The sequence below is a fragment of the Herpailurus yagouaroundi genome, unplaced genomic scaffold, assembly GCF_014898765.1.
Source record: "Herpailurus yagouaroundi ecotype Mexico unplaced genomic scaffold, PumYag 180, whole genome shotgun sequence".
Taxonomy (NCBI): Eukaryota; Metazoa; Chordata; class Mammalia; order Carnivora; family Felidae; genus Herpailurus; species Herpailurus yagouaroundi.
In genome coordinates this window covers 18,235,345-18,254,157 of record NW_024412411.1, presented here as the reverse complement: position 1 = coordinate 18,254,157, position 18,813 = coordinate 18,235,345, and the positions used below count along the sequence as shown (strand labels likewise).

General features: G+C 36.8%; 1 protein-coding gene across 3 annotated transcripts in view; it reads right to left on the bottom strand.

Annotated features, from left to right (window-relative positions):
- FOLH1 (folate hydrolase 1) overlaps positions 1–18,813 on the bottom strand; it is a 68,460-nt gene that overhangs the window by 24,718 nt on the left and 24,929 nt on the right. For all 3 annotated transcript variants that reach the window (XM_040489592.1, XM_040489593.1, XM_040489594.1), the window contains exons 5-11: positions 16,934–17,059; positions 15,966–16,152; positions 13,945–14,038; positions 7,254–7,352; positions 6,880–6,965; positions 4,993–5,112; positions 2,524–2,606 (exon numbers count right to left, since the gene is read on the bottom strand). In XM_040489592.1, the coding sequence (XP_040345526.1) occupies positions 2,524–2,606; positions 4,993–5,112; positions 6,880–6,965; positions 7,254–7,352; positions 13,945–14,038; positions 15,966–16,152; positions 16,934–17,059 (795 nt within the window). The remainder of the gene's footprint in view (positions 1–2,523; positions 2,607–4,992; positions 5,113–6,879; positions 6,966–7,253; positions 7,353–13,944; positions 14,039–15,965; positions 16,153–16,933; positions 17,060–18,813) is intronic.

Below are 18,813 nucleotides of genomic sequence, written 5' to 3'. Positions count from 1 at the left end.
AAAGCGGTCTTTGTCAAAGGCTAATTGACCATATAATTGTGGGTTTATTTTTAGGCATTCTATTCTATTCTACTGATCTATGTGTCTACTTTTGTGCCAGTACCATACTGTTTGGATTACTACAACATGGTAGTATAACTTCAAATTTAGAATTATGATACCTCCAGCCTTGATACCTCAACCTGTAGATTGCTTTGCAGCAATCTGCATATATGTCTATATGCCATCTGCATATAGTGAAAGTTTTGCTTCTTCCTTACCAATTTGGATGCCTTTGATTCCTTTCTCTTGTCCAATTGCTATGGCTAGGCCTTCCAGTTCCATGTTGAATAAAAATGGTGAGACCTCCTTGTTTTGTTCTGGACCTTAGGTGAAAAAAGTTTTGTTTTTCACTATTTAGTATGATGTTCAGCTGTGGATTTTCATTATTATGTTGAAGTATGTTCCCTCTAAACCTACTTTGTTGAGGGTTTTCATCATGAATGGATGTTGTATTTTATCAAATGCTTTTCTCCATCTGTTAAATGATTATATATTTTTTATCCATTCTCTTGTTGATATGATGTATCACGTTGATTGATTTGCAAATATACCACACAGGAATAAAACCCACTCAATCATAGTGAATGACTTTTTAAATGTATTTTTGGATTCAGTTAGCTAACATTTTGTTGAGGTTATTTCTTCTCTTTCATCTCTGATTTTGAGTACCCTCTCTCTTTCTTTGTTTTTTGGGTTTTTTTGTTTTGTTTTTTGTTTTTGTTTTTTTTTTGTTGTTGTTTTTTTTATGAGTCTAGCTAAAGGTTTACCAACTTTATTGATCTTTTCAAGAACAAGCTGGTGGTTTCATTGATCTGTTCTATTATTATTATTATTTTTTGTTTCTATTTTGTTTATTTCTGCTCTAATCTTTATTATTCCCTTCCTTCTACTGATTTTGGATTTTGTTTGTTCTTGTTTGTTCTTCTTTTTCTCCTTTTGTTTAAGATTTTTCTTGCTTCTTGATTTAGGCCTATATTGCTATAAACTTCCCTCTTAGAACTGCTTTTGCTGCATCCCAAAGATTTTGGACCATTGCGCTTCATTGTCATTTGTCTCCACGTGTTTTTTTAATTTCTTCTTTGTTTTCTTGGTTGACCTATTCATTGTTTAGTAGCATGTTGTTTAACCTCCATGTTTTGTGGTCTTTACAAAATTTTTTCTTGTGGTCGATTTCTAGTTTTATAGCATTGTGGTCAGAAAAGATGCATGGTATGACTTTGATCTTTCGGAACTTGTTGAGGCTTGTTTTGTGGCCTAATATATGACCTATTCTGGAGAATGTTCCACGTACACTTGAAAAGAATGGTCCAGTGTGTCATTCAAAGCCCCTGTTTCCTTTTTGATTTTTCTGATTGGATTATCTATCCACTGATGTAAATGGGGTGTCCCCTACTAGCATTGTATTATTATCAATTAGTTCCTTTATGTTTGTTATTAACTGCTTTATGTATTTGGGTGCTTTCATTTTGGGCACATAAATATTTACAATTGTTGTATCTTCTTATAACTGTATCTTTGATGACTGTATACTGTCCTTCTTTGTCTCTTATTACAGTCTTTGTTTTAAAGTCTACTTTGTCCACTGTATTACTACCCCAGATTTCTTTTCACATCCATTTGTATAAATGTTTCTCCATCCTTCATTTTCTATCTGCATATGTCTTGAGGTCTAAAATAAGTATCTTTTAGGCGGAATGTAAATGGGCCTTGTTTTTTAATCCATTCCATTCCCCTTTGTTTTTAGATCAGAGTGTTTAGTCCATTTACATTCAAAGTAATTATTGATGGGATGTAACTTACTGCCATTTTGTTACTTGTTTTATGGCTGTTTTGCAGTTTTTCTCTGTTCCTTTCTTGCTCTCTCATGGTTCGTTGGCTTTCTTTAGTGAAATACTTGGATTCATTCCTCTTTATTTTTCGCAAGTCTATTACTAGTTTCTGATTTGTGATGACCACTTGGTGTGTGTATAACATCTGCATAAAGGTAAATTTACTTTTAAAGGTGCCTATCAAATATTCTGCAGTGAGACTTTCTACCTCATTTTTAGCATGATTTAATTTAGAGTCAGTCATTAGGATATAAGGAACATAAATCTGAAAAGTATACCTTACTGTATAAGCTCAAGGGGTTATTTTAATGTGGTTAGCTTTAGTAGTTAATTTGCAAAGGGTAATAGAAATGTGAAACCTTATTTTGATGTTTGGTTTCTAGTGAATTTACTTATTTGCCATAAAACTCCCAGAAAATGAAAACTAAATTACTTTGACAATTGACATTAAGTACCTTTAGAAGTTCAAACAAAACCGTTCTTTAATGACAAAGAGATTTTTCTTTTTGGACAAGGATATGTTGTGTCAGATTTTCTGGAAAAAAAAAAGTTTGAATATGTTCTCACTGAATTCACTTGTTATTTTTGCGTCTTTGATAAATCCTAACTGCTTTGTTGTGAAAATTTATATTGTAGCAAATTATCAACTAACCTCTGCCCACTCAGTAGAGCCAAGAAGACCAAATTCTTCTGCATCCCAGCTTGCAAACAAAATTGTTCTTCTAGGTCTCCATCCTAAAATATATGTGTATACACATAAATGCTGGGAAAATGCATTATATATCCAAGACACTGTAAAACTCAACAGCAAAACCACACTAAAATTCCACTGTTTGTTTAGAAAATGTGAACTATAGTGAGAATTTTTACTTATATCATTTTCTTTTGTGAGATGTTAAAGCTGATTTGTCAGTACAAACGAGCACATTTGCACTGAAAAGTGGGAGGGGGGGATGTACACATACCAAAAATTCCATTAGGTCATAATATTCTAAACAGTTTATAATGATTGGATACACACAGGCAGCCATCTGTGCCCTGCAGCTGCCCGGAGTGAAAGAAGAAAGTGCTAGATGTGGTCTGTGCTCTGAGAGCAGATCGAACCGAGAGAAAATTCCTTACAACTCTTCCACATTCTGGCATCATGCACGCAATTGTTCAGTGTCAGCTGGTTGTGTGATTTCACTCCATTCTTTGCCAGAATTAGTCAACAGAAGCTCAGTTAGCAATACTGATGTCTGTGGCTGCTGCAATAATTCAGCATAACTCAACAAGGAGGTAATATGGCTTGGAGTGATAAACACTGACCTTGGAGTTAAAGAAAGATCTTATTTCAAATCCCAGTTCTTTCACCTACTAGCACTATGACCGAGGGGAAGTTATGCAAGCTTCCTCCGCTTCCCTCTCTTCATCTGTACACCAGAAAAAGCAAAGTGAGATGAAGATACTCCTTGATTGTTAGGAAGATTAAATGGAGTCGTGTTTACAAACACAGCACTTCAAACGTGCTCAAAAATGTGTCATTTTTTCCGCAAACAGTTCATTTCTGCTTAAGAATGTGTATCCCTACAGCTGAGTCCAGTGTTTTGTCAATTTGTTAATAACATAATTCAAATTTCCTATGAATTATTATTCCTCATCATTGCACTCTCTTGGCATACTCTATCATTGTCACTGCAATGTTTTGTATTTATCATAGGGAATCTTATTGCAAAATCATAAAATTTTTTGTGTTCATGTTCAACACTACCTAATTTATGAGCTTTGTAAATTCAGATCTTCATAATTCTGTGTTCTTAAAACATAAAATAGCTTTGTGGAAAAAAAATAATAGAGCCCTTTTACATTTTGTTTTAAAGAGAGACATGGTTTTGTGGGCTAGTAGCCAGAAATTTGAGTTTATTTTATTTAAAAAAATTTTTTTTAATGTTTATTTATTTTTGAGACAGGGATTGACAGAGTATGAATGGGGGAGGGTCAGAGAGAGAGGGAGACACAGAATCTGAAATAGGCTCCAGGCTCTGAGCTGTCAGCACAGAGCCCGACGCGGGGCTCGAACTCACAGACTGCGAGATCATGACCTGAGCTGAAGTCGGACGCTTAACCGACTGAGCCACCCAGGCGCCCCCAGAAATTTGAGTTTAAACCTGGGTTCTTTGACTCTGCCACACACTAGCTATACAGCCATGGATGACTCCCTCAATTCTGTGAAACTTGGTTAGCTTATTTGTGAAATGAGAACAGAAATAACTAAGTAAACTTTTCCCTGGTTGCTAGGAGTTCAAAACAAAGAATACGTGAAAGCACTTTCTCTGTGAAAACAAGTATTGTACAAACTTAATACAGTTTTGCTGTTGGTTGTTATTGCTGCTAAAAAAACACGGGTCACAATTAGAGCCCCACACCCTGGTTTGCAGGGTCAGTAAAGAGAGTGGACTTTCTGCTCTCAATGTGTGATTTATTTTAAAAAGCAATCATTTGAACTGTTATCTTTGTTTTCATATGAAGATTCTAAAAGGACTGAAGCAATGGAGCTAGGAGTTTAAACCTAAGTTTTAGGAGAGCACACCAAGACTGAGGATGTGGGGACGCAAACATCAAACTTCTGAGAATCCTATTAGACAGACACCAAAACTTCTCAGAGCAAGCTTCAAACCCCTCCCTTACTTGATGCCCTTGACCTGTTGTGTGAGGCTAGAAGGGAGGAAGGAACTTCTGCTCACAGTTCTCTGATCAGGACACGTTGGCCCATGACCTAACTTTGGTTTGTCTTCTATGAAGAAATGCGTCTCCACCTTCTTTGTTGTCAAGAGCGACCCCTAACAGTATAATTCCCTTATTTCAGATTATAACTTTATAAATATCAATAATGTAAACATTATTATATAAATAAGCAAAAATAAGTAAACAATATAATTATCTAACCCACACAAGAAACATGGCAACTAGTTACTGAAAGCTGTTCTATGCTACTAGGTATTACCAAGCACTTGATGTTTGCACGTATCCTGTCAGTTGGACCCTCTCTCAGACCTACGAGAAGGTGGTAATTTTACACACTTTACAGAGGACCAAATTGAGATTCAGAGAGGATGATCTTTTCCCTTGCTGTTTACATTACCTTCTTTTTTCAGTGTCCCAAAACTCCTCACAATTTCATGAACAACAGCTGCTCCACTCTGAGGGTCGATGCCTCCAAACACCCATGAGTCACGGTGACCTCCAAGAATGACATATCTGTCTAGGAAGCATCATTGCAAAATTATTTGTCATTCCAGGTCAATAACAGAGCAAACTGCAAGTGAGTCAAGAACATCTAAACACAGAGCACTCACGACTCAAAGAAAGAGCAAGGTTCCTGAAGACTTGTGTAAATATACTATTTTGGTCTGATTTTGATGGACAAAGAGAGTAGATGGGACAAGCAAAGGTATACTCAGTGTACAACGTACAATAACAATCATAAACATGTAAGTGATGGGGCACCTGGGGCACTCAGTTGGTTAAATGTCCAACTCTTGATTTCAGCTCATGTCATGATCTCACGGTTCGTGGGTTCAAGACCTGCATGGGTTCTGCACCGAGGTGTGGAGCCTGCTTGGGATTCTCTCTCTCCCTCTCTCTCTCTGCCCCTCCCCCACTCACTTGCACATGCTCTAAGTAAATGTAAAAAGAGACATAAGTAGGGGCGCCTGGGTGGCGCAGTCAGGTGAGCGTCCGACTTCAGCCAGGTCACGATCTCGCGGTCAGTGAGTTCGAGCCCCGCGTCGGGCTCTGGGCTGATGGCTCGGAGCCTGGAGCCTGTTTCCGATTCTGTGTCTCCCTCTCTCTGTGCCCCTCCCCCGTTCATGCTCTGTCTCTCTCTGTCCCAAAAATAAATAAACGATGAAAAAAAAAATTAAATTAAAAAAAAAAAGAAAAAAAAAGAGACATAAGTAATAATAAGTAAGTATGGAATTATTCTATCCATCTCTTTTTGTAATTCTCTGTCACTCCTCTCTTAGCTACTTTAAACTTTGTTTCCAGTATTTTCAGAGTAAGAGAACACAGTGGCCTCATAGTATGTTGTCCACTTCCTACTCCCATTCAGTTTTCAAGACACAGATCAACGATTTTACCTCTCCATGACCCTTTCCTAGCTTCCCCAGGGGACAGAATTGCTCCCACTCTCCAGCTCTCAGAGCAATCCTACCATATCTGACAAAGCATTTACCACGCTTGAATGTATGGCTCCTCATCCCTGGCTTATGTCTTCATTTTTTCCCTCCATCCCCAATGCCTAATACAGAGCTGGCACAAAACAGGTAGTCAGTGAGATTCAATGAATTGCCAGTTACATATTATTTAGTACCCTCTGGAAGTATACCAGTATTCTTTATCCCTGAAAGAAAGCATTGGCTGCTTCTACAAAAAATATGTGATTTAACTGTATGCCTGTTAGTCAGAAATATATTACCCTAATCCTTAAGGAATTGAAACACAATGAAGTAAGACTATTTACAGAATAGAGTAAGCTGCAGGGTATCTGAAATTCTGTGGAAATCATGTGTCTATAGATCTCATTAACTTCAATAGAAGATAAGACTACATAAAGGATTCATTAATTCAAGGTTACCTTAATCTTCTAATAGTGTTATCTTTCACATAGATGTTTGTAGTTAACATGAAATATTACCCCAAGCAAACTACGTAGTAAACAAATCCAGAAAACCCAGAGAAAAGACCTCACAATGATCCCTCCCTGACCTTTCTCCCCCGATCCTTTAATTGAAGCATGCACAGCTTCACATTTACTATCCTTGGGCATCTAACCAACTTAGCCCCACGTTTACTCTTCTTCAAACATGTATCCCAATACAAAATTACCTCAATTTGTATATTTTGTGTCCATGTAAGTTCCATTAGGGCCAAGAAGTGCTTTGTTCACCTTACATTCCCAGAGCTCAGAGCAGTGCCCGGCCCGGAAGGATTGCTCAATCAGTATTTGCTGAGCAAATGATTAATTTACCTGGTTCCACTGCTCCTCTGAGAGTTCCGATCACATTGTATATTCTGGTTACTTTATTGTTAGAATGGATGTGCATCTTGACTTTTCTAATGCAAAAATAAAGAATGCATTCTGAAAATCCTGGTTAACACTTTGCCACCTGCAATTTTTTAACTCTTACATCATTTTAAAGATTTCTAAATGTACACATGCAAGAATTACATTGTCCAGCTGTCCAATACAAATGATGTAAGTGTATTCCCCTCTACAACCTGTGGCTTTGTTCCCTTTTGGTACCAGATATATTTTACTTTTCCAGTCATCCTCTGTAAGTATTTTTTTTTTTTTTTAAAGTTTTCCTTGCCTGAGAGTTACAATAAAAATAGTCTCTTAACTGCGTAGAAAAGTTTCCAATAAAGCCAGGGCCAACATTGTAGGGCACTTGGAGACTTCCTTTCCAGCTGTTGTCTGGCGGTGCTGATCCACCCATTTTCCTATGGAACACAAAAAGTATTATTAGCTGAAGAAAAACTTTGGAGCTATCAGCTAAAATGTCAATGAGCTTGCTTGCTTGAGTGCCTGCTCATGATAGCTTCAGGAGTCAGGGATATGCCAGTTAACCCTTACTCGGACTCTTAGGAGGTAGAGTCTAAGTTCCTAGTCTGAAGTAGGCTAGGTTCCTAGTCTGAAGTCTGAAGTAGAAGTTCCACCTACTTCAGAGATGAGGGCGTGAGGCTTAGAGAGATAGGCAACTTGCTTGGAGTCATGCAGCTGGTAAGTGGTATAGCTGAGGGTCAAACGTTTGGGAAGAATCCAGACTCTTCGTTCCCAGTTTCTAATAGAAAGTCTGTTTAACATGCCTCCAGGGAATGCTGTGAGGAAAGAGCTCTGATGTCAAATTCTGGGATTTTCCATTTTGTTATTTCTCCTACTGATAAATATATCCCCAAATATGGACATGTTAATCTTTCACAAGGTATCTTCACTCATAAAGAGCAAAGGAAATGATTTTACTTCAATCAACAGTCTGTAAAAGCTTCACGAAATTTTTGTAAACTTTTTTATTTTTATTTTTATTTTTTTTAAGTAGAGGGGCACCTGGGTGGCTCAGTTGGTTAAGAGTCTGACTTTAGCTCAGGTCATGTTCTCACGGTTCATGGGTTTGAGACCCGCATCAGGGTCTGTGCTGACAGCTCAGAGCCTGGAGGCTGCTTCAGATTCTGTGCCCCCCTCTCTCTCTCTCTTTCTCTCTCTCTCTCTCTGCCCCTCCCCCACTCACGCTCTGTCTCTCTCTCTCAAAAATAAATAAACATTTAAAAAAATTTTTAAGGTAGAAAGATTCAAGCAGACTAGCCAGTACATGCAACTAGCCCTGGTTATTTCTCAGCAGGTGACTGAGAAAGGTAATATGATAGCGTTTATGGAATGAAGGAGTTCTTGTGGTTTTATCTCAACATATCTGCCTTTATTCTTTTAAGAGCATTGACTTATTCTTGGTTTGGGCACAGAAACCTTTGCTAAATTGTAGCAAATAGAAGAACATGGTTCAAGATAAAATGAAGAGTGTGGAAAATATCAATCTATCTTTTATGACTTTATCTCTCATCATAGAACTTCATGCACCCTAGGCTTTGCAAAGGAGCATGCTTTACAGTTCCCTCTTTGTTGTGTGCCTACACACAGGCGCTGTTCCCTGCCTACCTATTTGAGGAAATGTGACTAGTTCAACTTGACCTAGAATCTAGTGCACACACAATGCTAAAGCAATTGATTAGATTATCTTCTCATGGAAGCGTAATTATAAGTAATATTCTGTTTTAAAATGCTCTATCAGGGAGTAAATCCTTCTTCTTTTTTTCCCCCCATATCACAGAGGAGTTTGGCTAATAAACATAATTTCAAGTAATATACTATAAAATTTATCTTTTTATATTAAAATCTCACATAAATAGCATCAAGTAATATGAAGGGGACTTTTACATTGGTAGAAAGCATAATCAGTCAAAACAGCAGAGTTCTAAGTATGTAAAAAAGTTGCAGAGCACAGGGGCACCTAGGTGGCTCAGTCTGTTAAACATCTGACTTCAGCTCAGGTCATGATCTCATAGTTCATGATTTCGAGCTCCAGATCAGGCTTTCTGCTGTTAGCACAAAGTCCACTTCAGATCCTCTGTCTCCCTCTCTCAGCCCTTCCCCCCATAAAATAAACATTAAAAAAAAAAGTTGTGGAGCACAAGTGAAGAAAAATATACCATGCTTCATTATATGTAAAATATTTCTATAATGATATAAGTTAATAACACTAATTGTTCTTGAGGTGGAAATGGGTTAGATGGAAACCTCTTCCTCTATTCCCCTTTGAATTTTGAACCATGTAAATGTATTTCCTTTTCAAAATAAAAACATGAAAAATATAACAAGGTAATTTCAGCAGGAAGAATAATAGCCAATTGTATATTATTACATAAGGAAGGTAACGATTAGTCCATATTCCCACAAGATAATAAACTATAAAGCGGAAATTATAGTGTTCCACAAGGACAAGTAAACAGATGACTGGAATAGAATATAATAGCTGAATATAAGAATTTGATGTATCAGTTCAGGAAATATCACAGATCTATGGAGAATAGAGGTTTTAGTCAATAAATGTTACTGAGATTATTAGGAATATAAATTCTTTAGGTACTTCCCTCACTCTATAAATAAAAAATAAATTCCAAGAAAATTAAAAAGTTAAATATTAAACTTCCAAACCATAAAAATTTCAGGAAATATACATGTTGAAATGTCTCTGAAAGGACTTGTTCAATAAATATATGCAAACAGCATGGCATTTAAAATCTATATCCTGTAGCAAATTACTTTTTATGTGTGCATTTGGCAAAGATTTACGGTCTACGATGTTCAAGACATTGTGTTATACTCAAGACATTTGTGTTATAAGGAACACAAATATGTACATGACCTTTTTCCACCAAAAAGTTTAGTCAGAAGTTAGTCAGAAGAAGGTACATATAAAGTCAACAATAATATAAAACAAAGCAAGGCCAATGGTAGAGAAAATTCTAAAGAATATAGAAAAAAGACAGCTTGATTTAGCTTGTGGGAACATGAACAACTTTTTAGAGGTTTTACTTATCTGAATTTTAAAGGATGAGTTAAGATCTGGGCATGGGAAGATGACATGGAGAGCATTCCAGGTACTAAGTATGACATGAAGAGGTACAAATGCAGAGACGTATAAAGCAAGTGTAAGGCATGGTGATTGTTCTGGCTGGGGAATAAGGGATTAGGGTACCACGACAGAAGCTTGAAAAGAAGTAAGACTGCTTCTGGAAAGATGCAGATGAGCTTTACCCTATTCTTCTGGTTAAGTACAACTAAATTCTCTGGGCCATAAGTATATACAACACACATTAGGCTCTCAAAGCCTAGGCTGGGACTTCAGGGTATAAGAAAAGACAAAGATGAGTTCCTCTGTTTATTTTTTGGCTTATCTATCCCAGACTTGGAGCTGAAGAAGCTGACAAGCCAGAAATGTCATGTGGCATATCTAGAACGTGCCATCTGACAAGAGCTGAATGCATGTTCTTCCCAAGCACCTATGGAACATTTTTTCAGGATACACTATATATTAGGCTATAAAATCAGTTTAAATGAATTTAAATGGCTGCAGTCATGCAACCCTTTTATAAATTATACAATCTGTTTATTAATCCAACCACAAAAGGAAGAATTTAACAATTAAGGATGGGAATTTGGGAAATATATGGAAATATATATGGAAATCAAAGAACTAACTCCTAAATACACAATGGGTGAAAGAAAAAATCCCAAGAATAATTAGGAAATACTTAGTGATGAATGAAAATGCAGACATGATGTATCTAAACCTATGGGATGCAGCTAAAGCAGTGCTTGGAGGAAAAGTATACCTGTAAACATCTACATTTAAAAAGGAGAAAGACATTGGGGCACCTGGGTGGCTCAGTCAGTTGAGCGTCTGACTGCAGCTCTAGTCATGATCTTTCAGTTGGTGAGTTCAAGCCCCGTGTCAGGCTCTGTGCTGACAGCTCAGAGCCTGGAGCCTGCTTCTGATTCTGTGTCTCCCTGTCTCTCTCTGCCCCTCCACCATTCATGCTCTGTCTCTCTTTCTCTCAAAAATAAATAAACATTAAAATAAATTTTTAAAAAAAGGGGAAAGACATCAATCAATAAACTAGTCTTCCACCTTAAAAAACGGGACAATGAAGGCAAACTAAACGTATTGAGCATAAGAAAGAGAACAATAAATACTGTAACAAAAATAATTACAGAAAAGAGGAAAAAATAGAGAAAATCCATTACACCAAAAGTTGATTCTTTGATAAAATTGACAAATAACTGCATGATAGATGCTATTATTATTGTTATTGTCATTATTATTGTTGATACTGGTATCAATCCTAGTAGTTTCTCAGGGAGGCAAATGAAAACCATATAATCACATTCCCTTCAACAGAGATGTAAAGAAGAATAGAAAAAAACACATGTGTCCCTTTTCCCTCCCACCCAAGTAAATGTGGTTTTGCTTTACTAAACTCACATCTCATAAACTCTTTTTTTAATTTTTTTTTAACATTTACTCATTTTTGAAAGACAGAGAGAGGCACAGCACAAATGGGGGAGGGGCAGAGAGAGAGGGAGACACAGAATCTGAAGCAGGATCCAGGCTGTCAGTACAGAGCCTGATGTGGGGCTTGAACTCACGGAACATGAGATCATGACCCAAGCCAAAGTCAGCCGCCCAACTGACTGAGCCACCCAGGAGCCCCTCACCTTTTTTTTTTTTTTTTTTTAAATAGGCTTCACATCCAGCCTGGAGTCCAACACAGGGCTTGAACTCACGACTCTGAGATCAAGGCTTGAGCTGAGATCAAAAGTCAGACCCTTAAGTGACTGAGCCACCCAGGCACCTCACATCTCATCAACTTTTTATTGAAATTCGCAACATTCTTGGGCCATTATATGACTTTATATCTCTTCTTGTCTTCACATACATTTATGAAGAAACTTTCATGTTATGATGTTAGCAATTCTTTTCTAATTAATACATAATGCTAAGCGGCTAACCTTTTGTGGGCATCTGAGAATTGACTATCAGGGACAACTAGCATACTCCTAAGTGTGCATCGGGAGTAAATTTTCACAGTGAAATTCATAAACAAATGATATGTTCTTTGAAAAAAATATGTAAGACTAAATTCCTGAAGAATATTTCATTATATCTTAGAAAGTATGAAAGATGAGATAGGAGCTGTCTTATTGCTTTTAACATATAAAGATCATCTCCTACTTCCATGTAGATTGTATTTCCAAAGTTCCTTTTAAATTATGGTGTTTTTAATGCAAAGTCCACTTTTCCATAGAAACTATGTTATTAATGATGATTGTATTTACAAGATGGCTTAGAGAAGCTGACTTGAATACATTAGAGATAAACTCCATTTGTGATTTTTTTCTGATCAAGTAATTCTAATACACATTTAGGACCTAGCCAATGCTGACCTAGTTAACCAGAGCAGTCAAATAGTAAACATAGCTAAATACACTTCAAATAAATTCCATATGATCTTCCTTCCATGCATTCTTTTTTTAATTACAAAGATAATACAGGGTCATTTTAAAAAATTAACATAATTGAGATTATTCTGTCTTTATGTATCTGCATATCTATATATAGATATTTCTATAGATACCTAGATAGATAATTCTGCTATTTTCACTTAGTAGTATAGCATAAGCATGTTTCCATAACATTAAATATTCTTGTACAACATATGTTTTAATGGTTCTATGCACTATCATAGCCACAGCTACATATCTGACTTACTTAGCAATTTTTGAAGATCAGTGTTATTGACAGTTTTCTAATACTACAAGTAATGTTATAATCACTTTCATCTTTTAAATAGACAAATATTTGACTTGATTTACAAATATGTTTAGACAAATGCATAGTCTGCTGTGCCCTCAAAAGTTGTGCCTGGATCCTGAATTCTAACCACACGGTAAAAGCTGAGAGCCTATAAATAAAAGAGACGAAGGTGCTGTTCCTTAAACTGCCCTTAAATGGGACAGATCCCTCCACTTCTCCGAATATCAACCTCCTCAATTGTAAATAAGAAGGGCACTGTATTAGGTCATAAAAAGTTTTCTTATAGAGACTAGAATAAAATGATTAAGAATGCTTTAAACTCAAATAAGAAAAGGTACTAACTGGCAAGATGCTTCTCTCACAATTCTACTTTCAAAGAAGTCATGTTCTCTCCCTCCTGAAGGACACTGGACAAAGGACCTACAGATGGGACATAGCAGGGCAGGAAAGGAGAGAGGGTTCCAATGTCAGGAAAGCAGAAGGGGAAGAGGAATAAAGATGAAGATAACATGGAATTGATCTCACAATATGGTGTTCCAAGTCATCCAAGTACTAGACAATATGTGGATTAGATGAGTAAGAGATTTATTAGGGGAAAAGCCTGTGAGGGAAATGGGAAGGGGGTGAGGGAAAGCTGAAAAAGCCAATAGACTGCAATGCAGGTCTCATATGAGGTAAAGGAGAAAAGGAAGGAAGAAAAGGGCCATGGGTGGTGGCATCTAGTTGAACAAACCTGTCATGGAATCCTGAGCCAAAGTCTCCCATGAGAAGAGTCCTGGGCCTCCCAATAATGGGCCTGTTTTAGTGCCCTGCTGCAACTAGTCACTGACTGGGAACACCAGTAGGAAGCATGGCCTTGACACAAACAGGGTGGTGGATTTCAAAGCACTGTCGCTGGAGTCATTGATCAGTTATGCCCCCTGCAGCTGGAAACTGAAAGTCATTCTCATGACTGTCACATACCGGATAGCACTACATAAAGTAAATTCCAGAAAATAACCACTATTCTTTAAAATGGTGATAAAATTGTAGGTTCCACCATCTAACAGAATTTCAGTGTTTCTGAATAGTGGAGAAATATTCAGATGTTAATAATGCCAATAGTCAAAGACTGCCGATAAAGAGAATTATCCAAAGAGCCATCTGTTTGTTTCTTACACACTTACTCCAGGAACTTCTGTGCATCGTAGTATCCAACTGGATGAACGGGAATACTTGGAAGACCAACAGCCTCGGTGATTCCACGTCTATAAGCATATTCTGAAAGAAGCTGGACATGCTTCAGTACAAACCGAGTCCCTTTCAAAAGTGTTTCTGTAAATCCCATTAAACACATTCTTATATTGCACCTACTGGAACTGTTAAAATAAAAAGACACCTTCAAACGTTAGCGAGTATGTGGAGCAGCTGAAACTCTCATACATTCTGTGCAAGCGTGTAAAATCATACAATCACTTTGGATCACTCTTTAGAAAAGTAAGGTTAAACAGAATTGTGCATTAGGACACAGCAATTACTCGTAGGTATTTACTCAAGAAAGGAGGAAAATATATGTCCACATAGAAGACCTGTACAAAATTATTCACAGCAGCTGAATTTGGGCAGCTAAACACAGAACACAGCACAGATGTCTGTCAACATCAGCATGAATAAATGATCTGTAGCCCAGTCGCACAACAGAATTCTACTCAGCAATTAAAAGAACAAACTACTAAGACACACAATAACACGGACAGATCTCAAATCAGTATACTGAATAAGAACAGTGAGCTACAAAAGAATATACACTGAGTCCTTGTATATGAAGTTCAAAACCAGGCAAATTAATCAATGGTGAGAGATACCAGAAAGTGCTTGACCAGAAGGAGCACAAGAGAACTTTCTGGAGTCATGAGAATGTCCTATATCTTATTTTGAGTGACACAGACATAAGCAATTTAAAATTTTCATTGAACTCAATTCTTAAGATCTGTGTATTTTATTACATATGGGCTCTACTTCAAAATAAAAACCTTCTGTCATTTCCTCAGATTAAAAAAATAGGAGTTATTTTTCCATTTTTTTCTCCAAATTTTTAAATTATCTAATAAGAACAAGGTGATTGCAAAAGCATATTCATTTTATGAGTAAAATGATGTAATGATACATTACATGGGACTTATTTAAAAATTGTCCTATGTAACAATAAAAAAGGCAGAATAAAGAGATGAAACAAGATTGACAAAATGTTGATAATTATCTCTATGTTTGTGTATTTTAGAACTATTCCAGAATAAAAAGTAAAACTAAAGGGGTAAGAAAAAAAAAAGAATAGGGCACAAAAGGAAATTCAGTAAATACAAGCCCCATAGGGATAACATTTCTCCCCTAAAATACTATCATTTAAATTTGAGGATAAGCAACAGAAATATTCCAGGTAAGTTCATTTTATGTTCGTAAGTTTAGCTTTGTAAAACAGAAATTAAGAGAGGTTACATTTTTTTTTTAACTTGGGAGTAAAAACCAGAAGTAAGTGAAGTTAAGGTATATTTATGTGATTTTATTACAGGATAACATGTATTGTTTTTAAAAAAAAAAATCTATGACAGTATACTATGTTCTAAGAAGATTCATAAATCTTTAAAGGACTCTATATTTTAAATGTGCCATTTTGGGGATTTGTAAAACTTCTTTTCTGCTATCCCTTATCAGCAACTAGGAAATCCAAAAACTGTAAAAGCCATAAATTTGGAGGGAATTTACTTAGCATCAAAACCTGATCTGATCCAAACTCATTTCACAGCCGATCTAATTAGAGCAGACATGTGGCTATTTATATTATTTATTTTTATCATTTATTATTTACCTCTGCTTAGGATGATTATTCATATATTTTGCTGCAAAAGTATTTATATGTCTGCTTCCTGGATTCCATCCCAGCCTCCTGGGTGTTACGCAATCAATGGTATATGCATCACATTACTTTTAAATGTCAGAAAATGTCTGGATTCCAAAACCCATCAGGCCCAGGGGTTCCCAATAAGAGATTAGGAAGCTAAGGCAATACTTTTCAGTGTCTGAAACTCTTTAACTTACTTCTTTGATGCACAGAGAATTTTAAAAAGACATACTTTGTTTGAAATCCTTTAATAAAATCACTTTAAAATGTTTTTAAGTTTCCTGTGATGATTAAGGCCTGATCACTCACCATTTGCTGGGTAACCAGGTGTGAGAGGGTCCCCTGCTCCATTAAGATTTAAGATATTTCCACGCTGGACACCGCCACCAGGTAGATTCCAACCATCTGGATAGGACTTCACCCCAGGGGCAAAGTAATCAGCAGGATCTGAGTACAGAATGACTCCTTTGGCCCCTGCCAGCTGGGCATTTTTAACCTGGAAAACACAACGTCTTTTTTATTTCAGGTTGGTTGTTCCAGATTTGATAATATCGGGTTTTTTGAAATTACACTTAAACTTTGTCATTTAGACCTGCAACAAAGGACATCTCACAGAGAACTGGCGCTTGCTTTTTCCTACTTTAAGTTCTAAAAATGGGTTTCTAGGGCTAGATCAGCCCCCACAGCAGCAGATTTGGAAAATGCCCGTAATAGCGATAGCAAGTACTTGCTGTTTTCTTGCATTAGTCTAGAAGCACAGGAAGCAAGTAGACCCTATAGGCCAGATTTCTCTATCTTTTATGGATGGAAGGGAATATTTTGGAAATTTAATTTCTTACAAAAGGAAAAAAATTTACAGGTCAAAGTGACAGTCATTTTTAAAAACTGTTATGTATAAATTGTTTTCTCTGAGTCCCTACAATAATAATTACTATTAAAATTTAATTAGGTAGATATTTTCAAAGATAATATTTAAAACAAAGATACGATGGTAACAAAAAATCCCATTCATGCTTCTTTGTAGACCACAGGCATAATCTGTAAATATGGAAAAATCTGCTCTGTTCTCCCTGAACTTCGTCATTGGCCCAAACTCCAAAGACCCCATTAAAACCCTTATCCATAAGCTAGTACGTGTGTCCTCCCCATAAGGTAGGCATGTTATATAATATGAGAAGATTATAGTCCTCAGAAAGTTTGAAGGATATGTTTCTACACATGTAAGATAGGACATAATTTTTTGTATTTGGGGACAAGGAAAAAGAAATGACTTTTACCTTATTTCCTCTGAAAATTTTCCCATATCTGGCAATCACAATCTTCCCAGAGCAATTGATTTTCATGTCCCTCTCTAGTTTAAAGAAGTCTTCAATCCGGCCATAGTTAACATACACTAGATCACCCTGTTGAGATCAGGAATGATTTAATACAAGTAAGATTTAATACAAGGAGGTTTCCCTGCATGAAGACTGTTTCCCATCTTTGAATGAGGGAAGACGCAAGAGAGCTCAAGGGGGTCAGAAAGCATGAAACTCAAATAAGAGATTCAAGAGAGAAGAACTTGAATTAAAGCAATTGGCTGGGTTAGAGATGTATGAACTTAACAGTAAGGTTTGCTTATATGTCTCCTCTATAGTGGCTATAATGCTATAGAAGTGTTCCCCCCACAAATGTATACAAATATACATATTGCCACTGGCAATTTGAAGGGTCCAGGCTCTCTAGGTTAAGAAACTCTTGATGAGAGCTTTATTCTTTTAGAAGTACATTCACAAATAGTAGATTAATGGGTCTTTACAACCACCAGGTAAGGAAGAAAAGTCAGGTAATTTTTAAGGGCTTTATGGGTCTGGTTTCATATTATTAGTATGACTGTGTGTAAGTCTTATAACATCTCTGAGTCTCAGTACTCTTATTTGCAAAATGACCAGTGTTCTTCATTTTTTCTTACCTACTCCCTAAATTAATTTTGAAAAGTAATGTACCCTCTCATACATTTATTTGACATCTAAAATCATACCTTTAAGTCTAACATCATACCTTTAAGATCTAGTATCATACTTTTAAGTCACTATAACAAATGCAATTACCAGCATATTATAAGTATTAACATTTTTAGGAGCAAATTTACATCAATTTTTATATGTATCCAAAGGCATATAAACACTACACTGATTTATTATTCAATATCATCCATTTGAAAACTACAGGAACACACTCTTCAGTCAGAATTTTACCATCCCTTTTCTCCTTCAGCTTCACTTTTGTCCCCCTTTCCCCAAAAAATTTTACTCTAAAGTAAAATATATTTGTTCTGGACACTGGGATGTGCTGCCCAGATTCCTCTTCAGTGATGACGTTCTTGTTACAGTTTCAAGGAAGGCTCTCCGCAGACATCCTTCAATTCTCAAGCCTCTCCAGGGATTGCCTCAGGTACAGACAGCCACCCTGCTCAAGGTAATGCCCTATCTTAGGATGTCACACATCAGTGACAGATCAGTGTGGGAGTATAAAGACTTGGACATCACCCTACTAAAGAATGAGTGGGTCAACCAGGCAATTAGAGAAGAAATTAAAAAATATATGGAAACAAACGAGGGGCGCCTGGGTGGCTCAGTCGGTTAAGCCGCCGACTTCGGCTCAGGTCATGATCTCGCGGTCCGTGAGTTCGAGCCCCGCGTCTGGCTCTGTGCTGACAGCTCAGAGCCTGGAGCCTGTTTCAGATTCTGTGTCTCCCTCTCTCTGACCCTCCCCCGTTCATGCTCTGTCTCTCTCTGTCTCAAAAATAAACGTTAAAAAAAATATATATATGGAAACAAACGAAAATGAAATACAACAATCCAAACGCTTTGGGATGCAGCGAAGGCAGTCCTGAGAGGAAAATACACTGCAATCCAGGCCTATCTCAAGAAACAAGAAAAATCCCAAATACAAAATCTAACAGCACACCTAAAGGAAATAGAAGCAGAACAGCAAAGGCAGCCTAAACCCAGCAGAAGAAGAGAAATAATAAAGATCAGAGCAGAAATAAACAATATAGAATCTAAAAAACCTGTAGAGCAGATCAACGAAACCAAGAGTTGGTTTTTTTGAAAAAATAAACAAAATTGACAAACCTCTAGCCAGGCTTCTCAAAAAGAAAAGGGAGATGACCCAA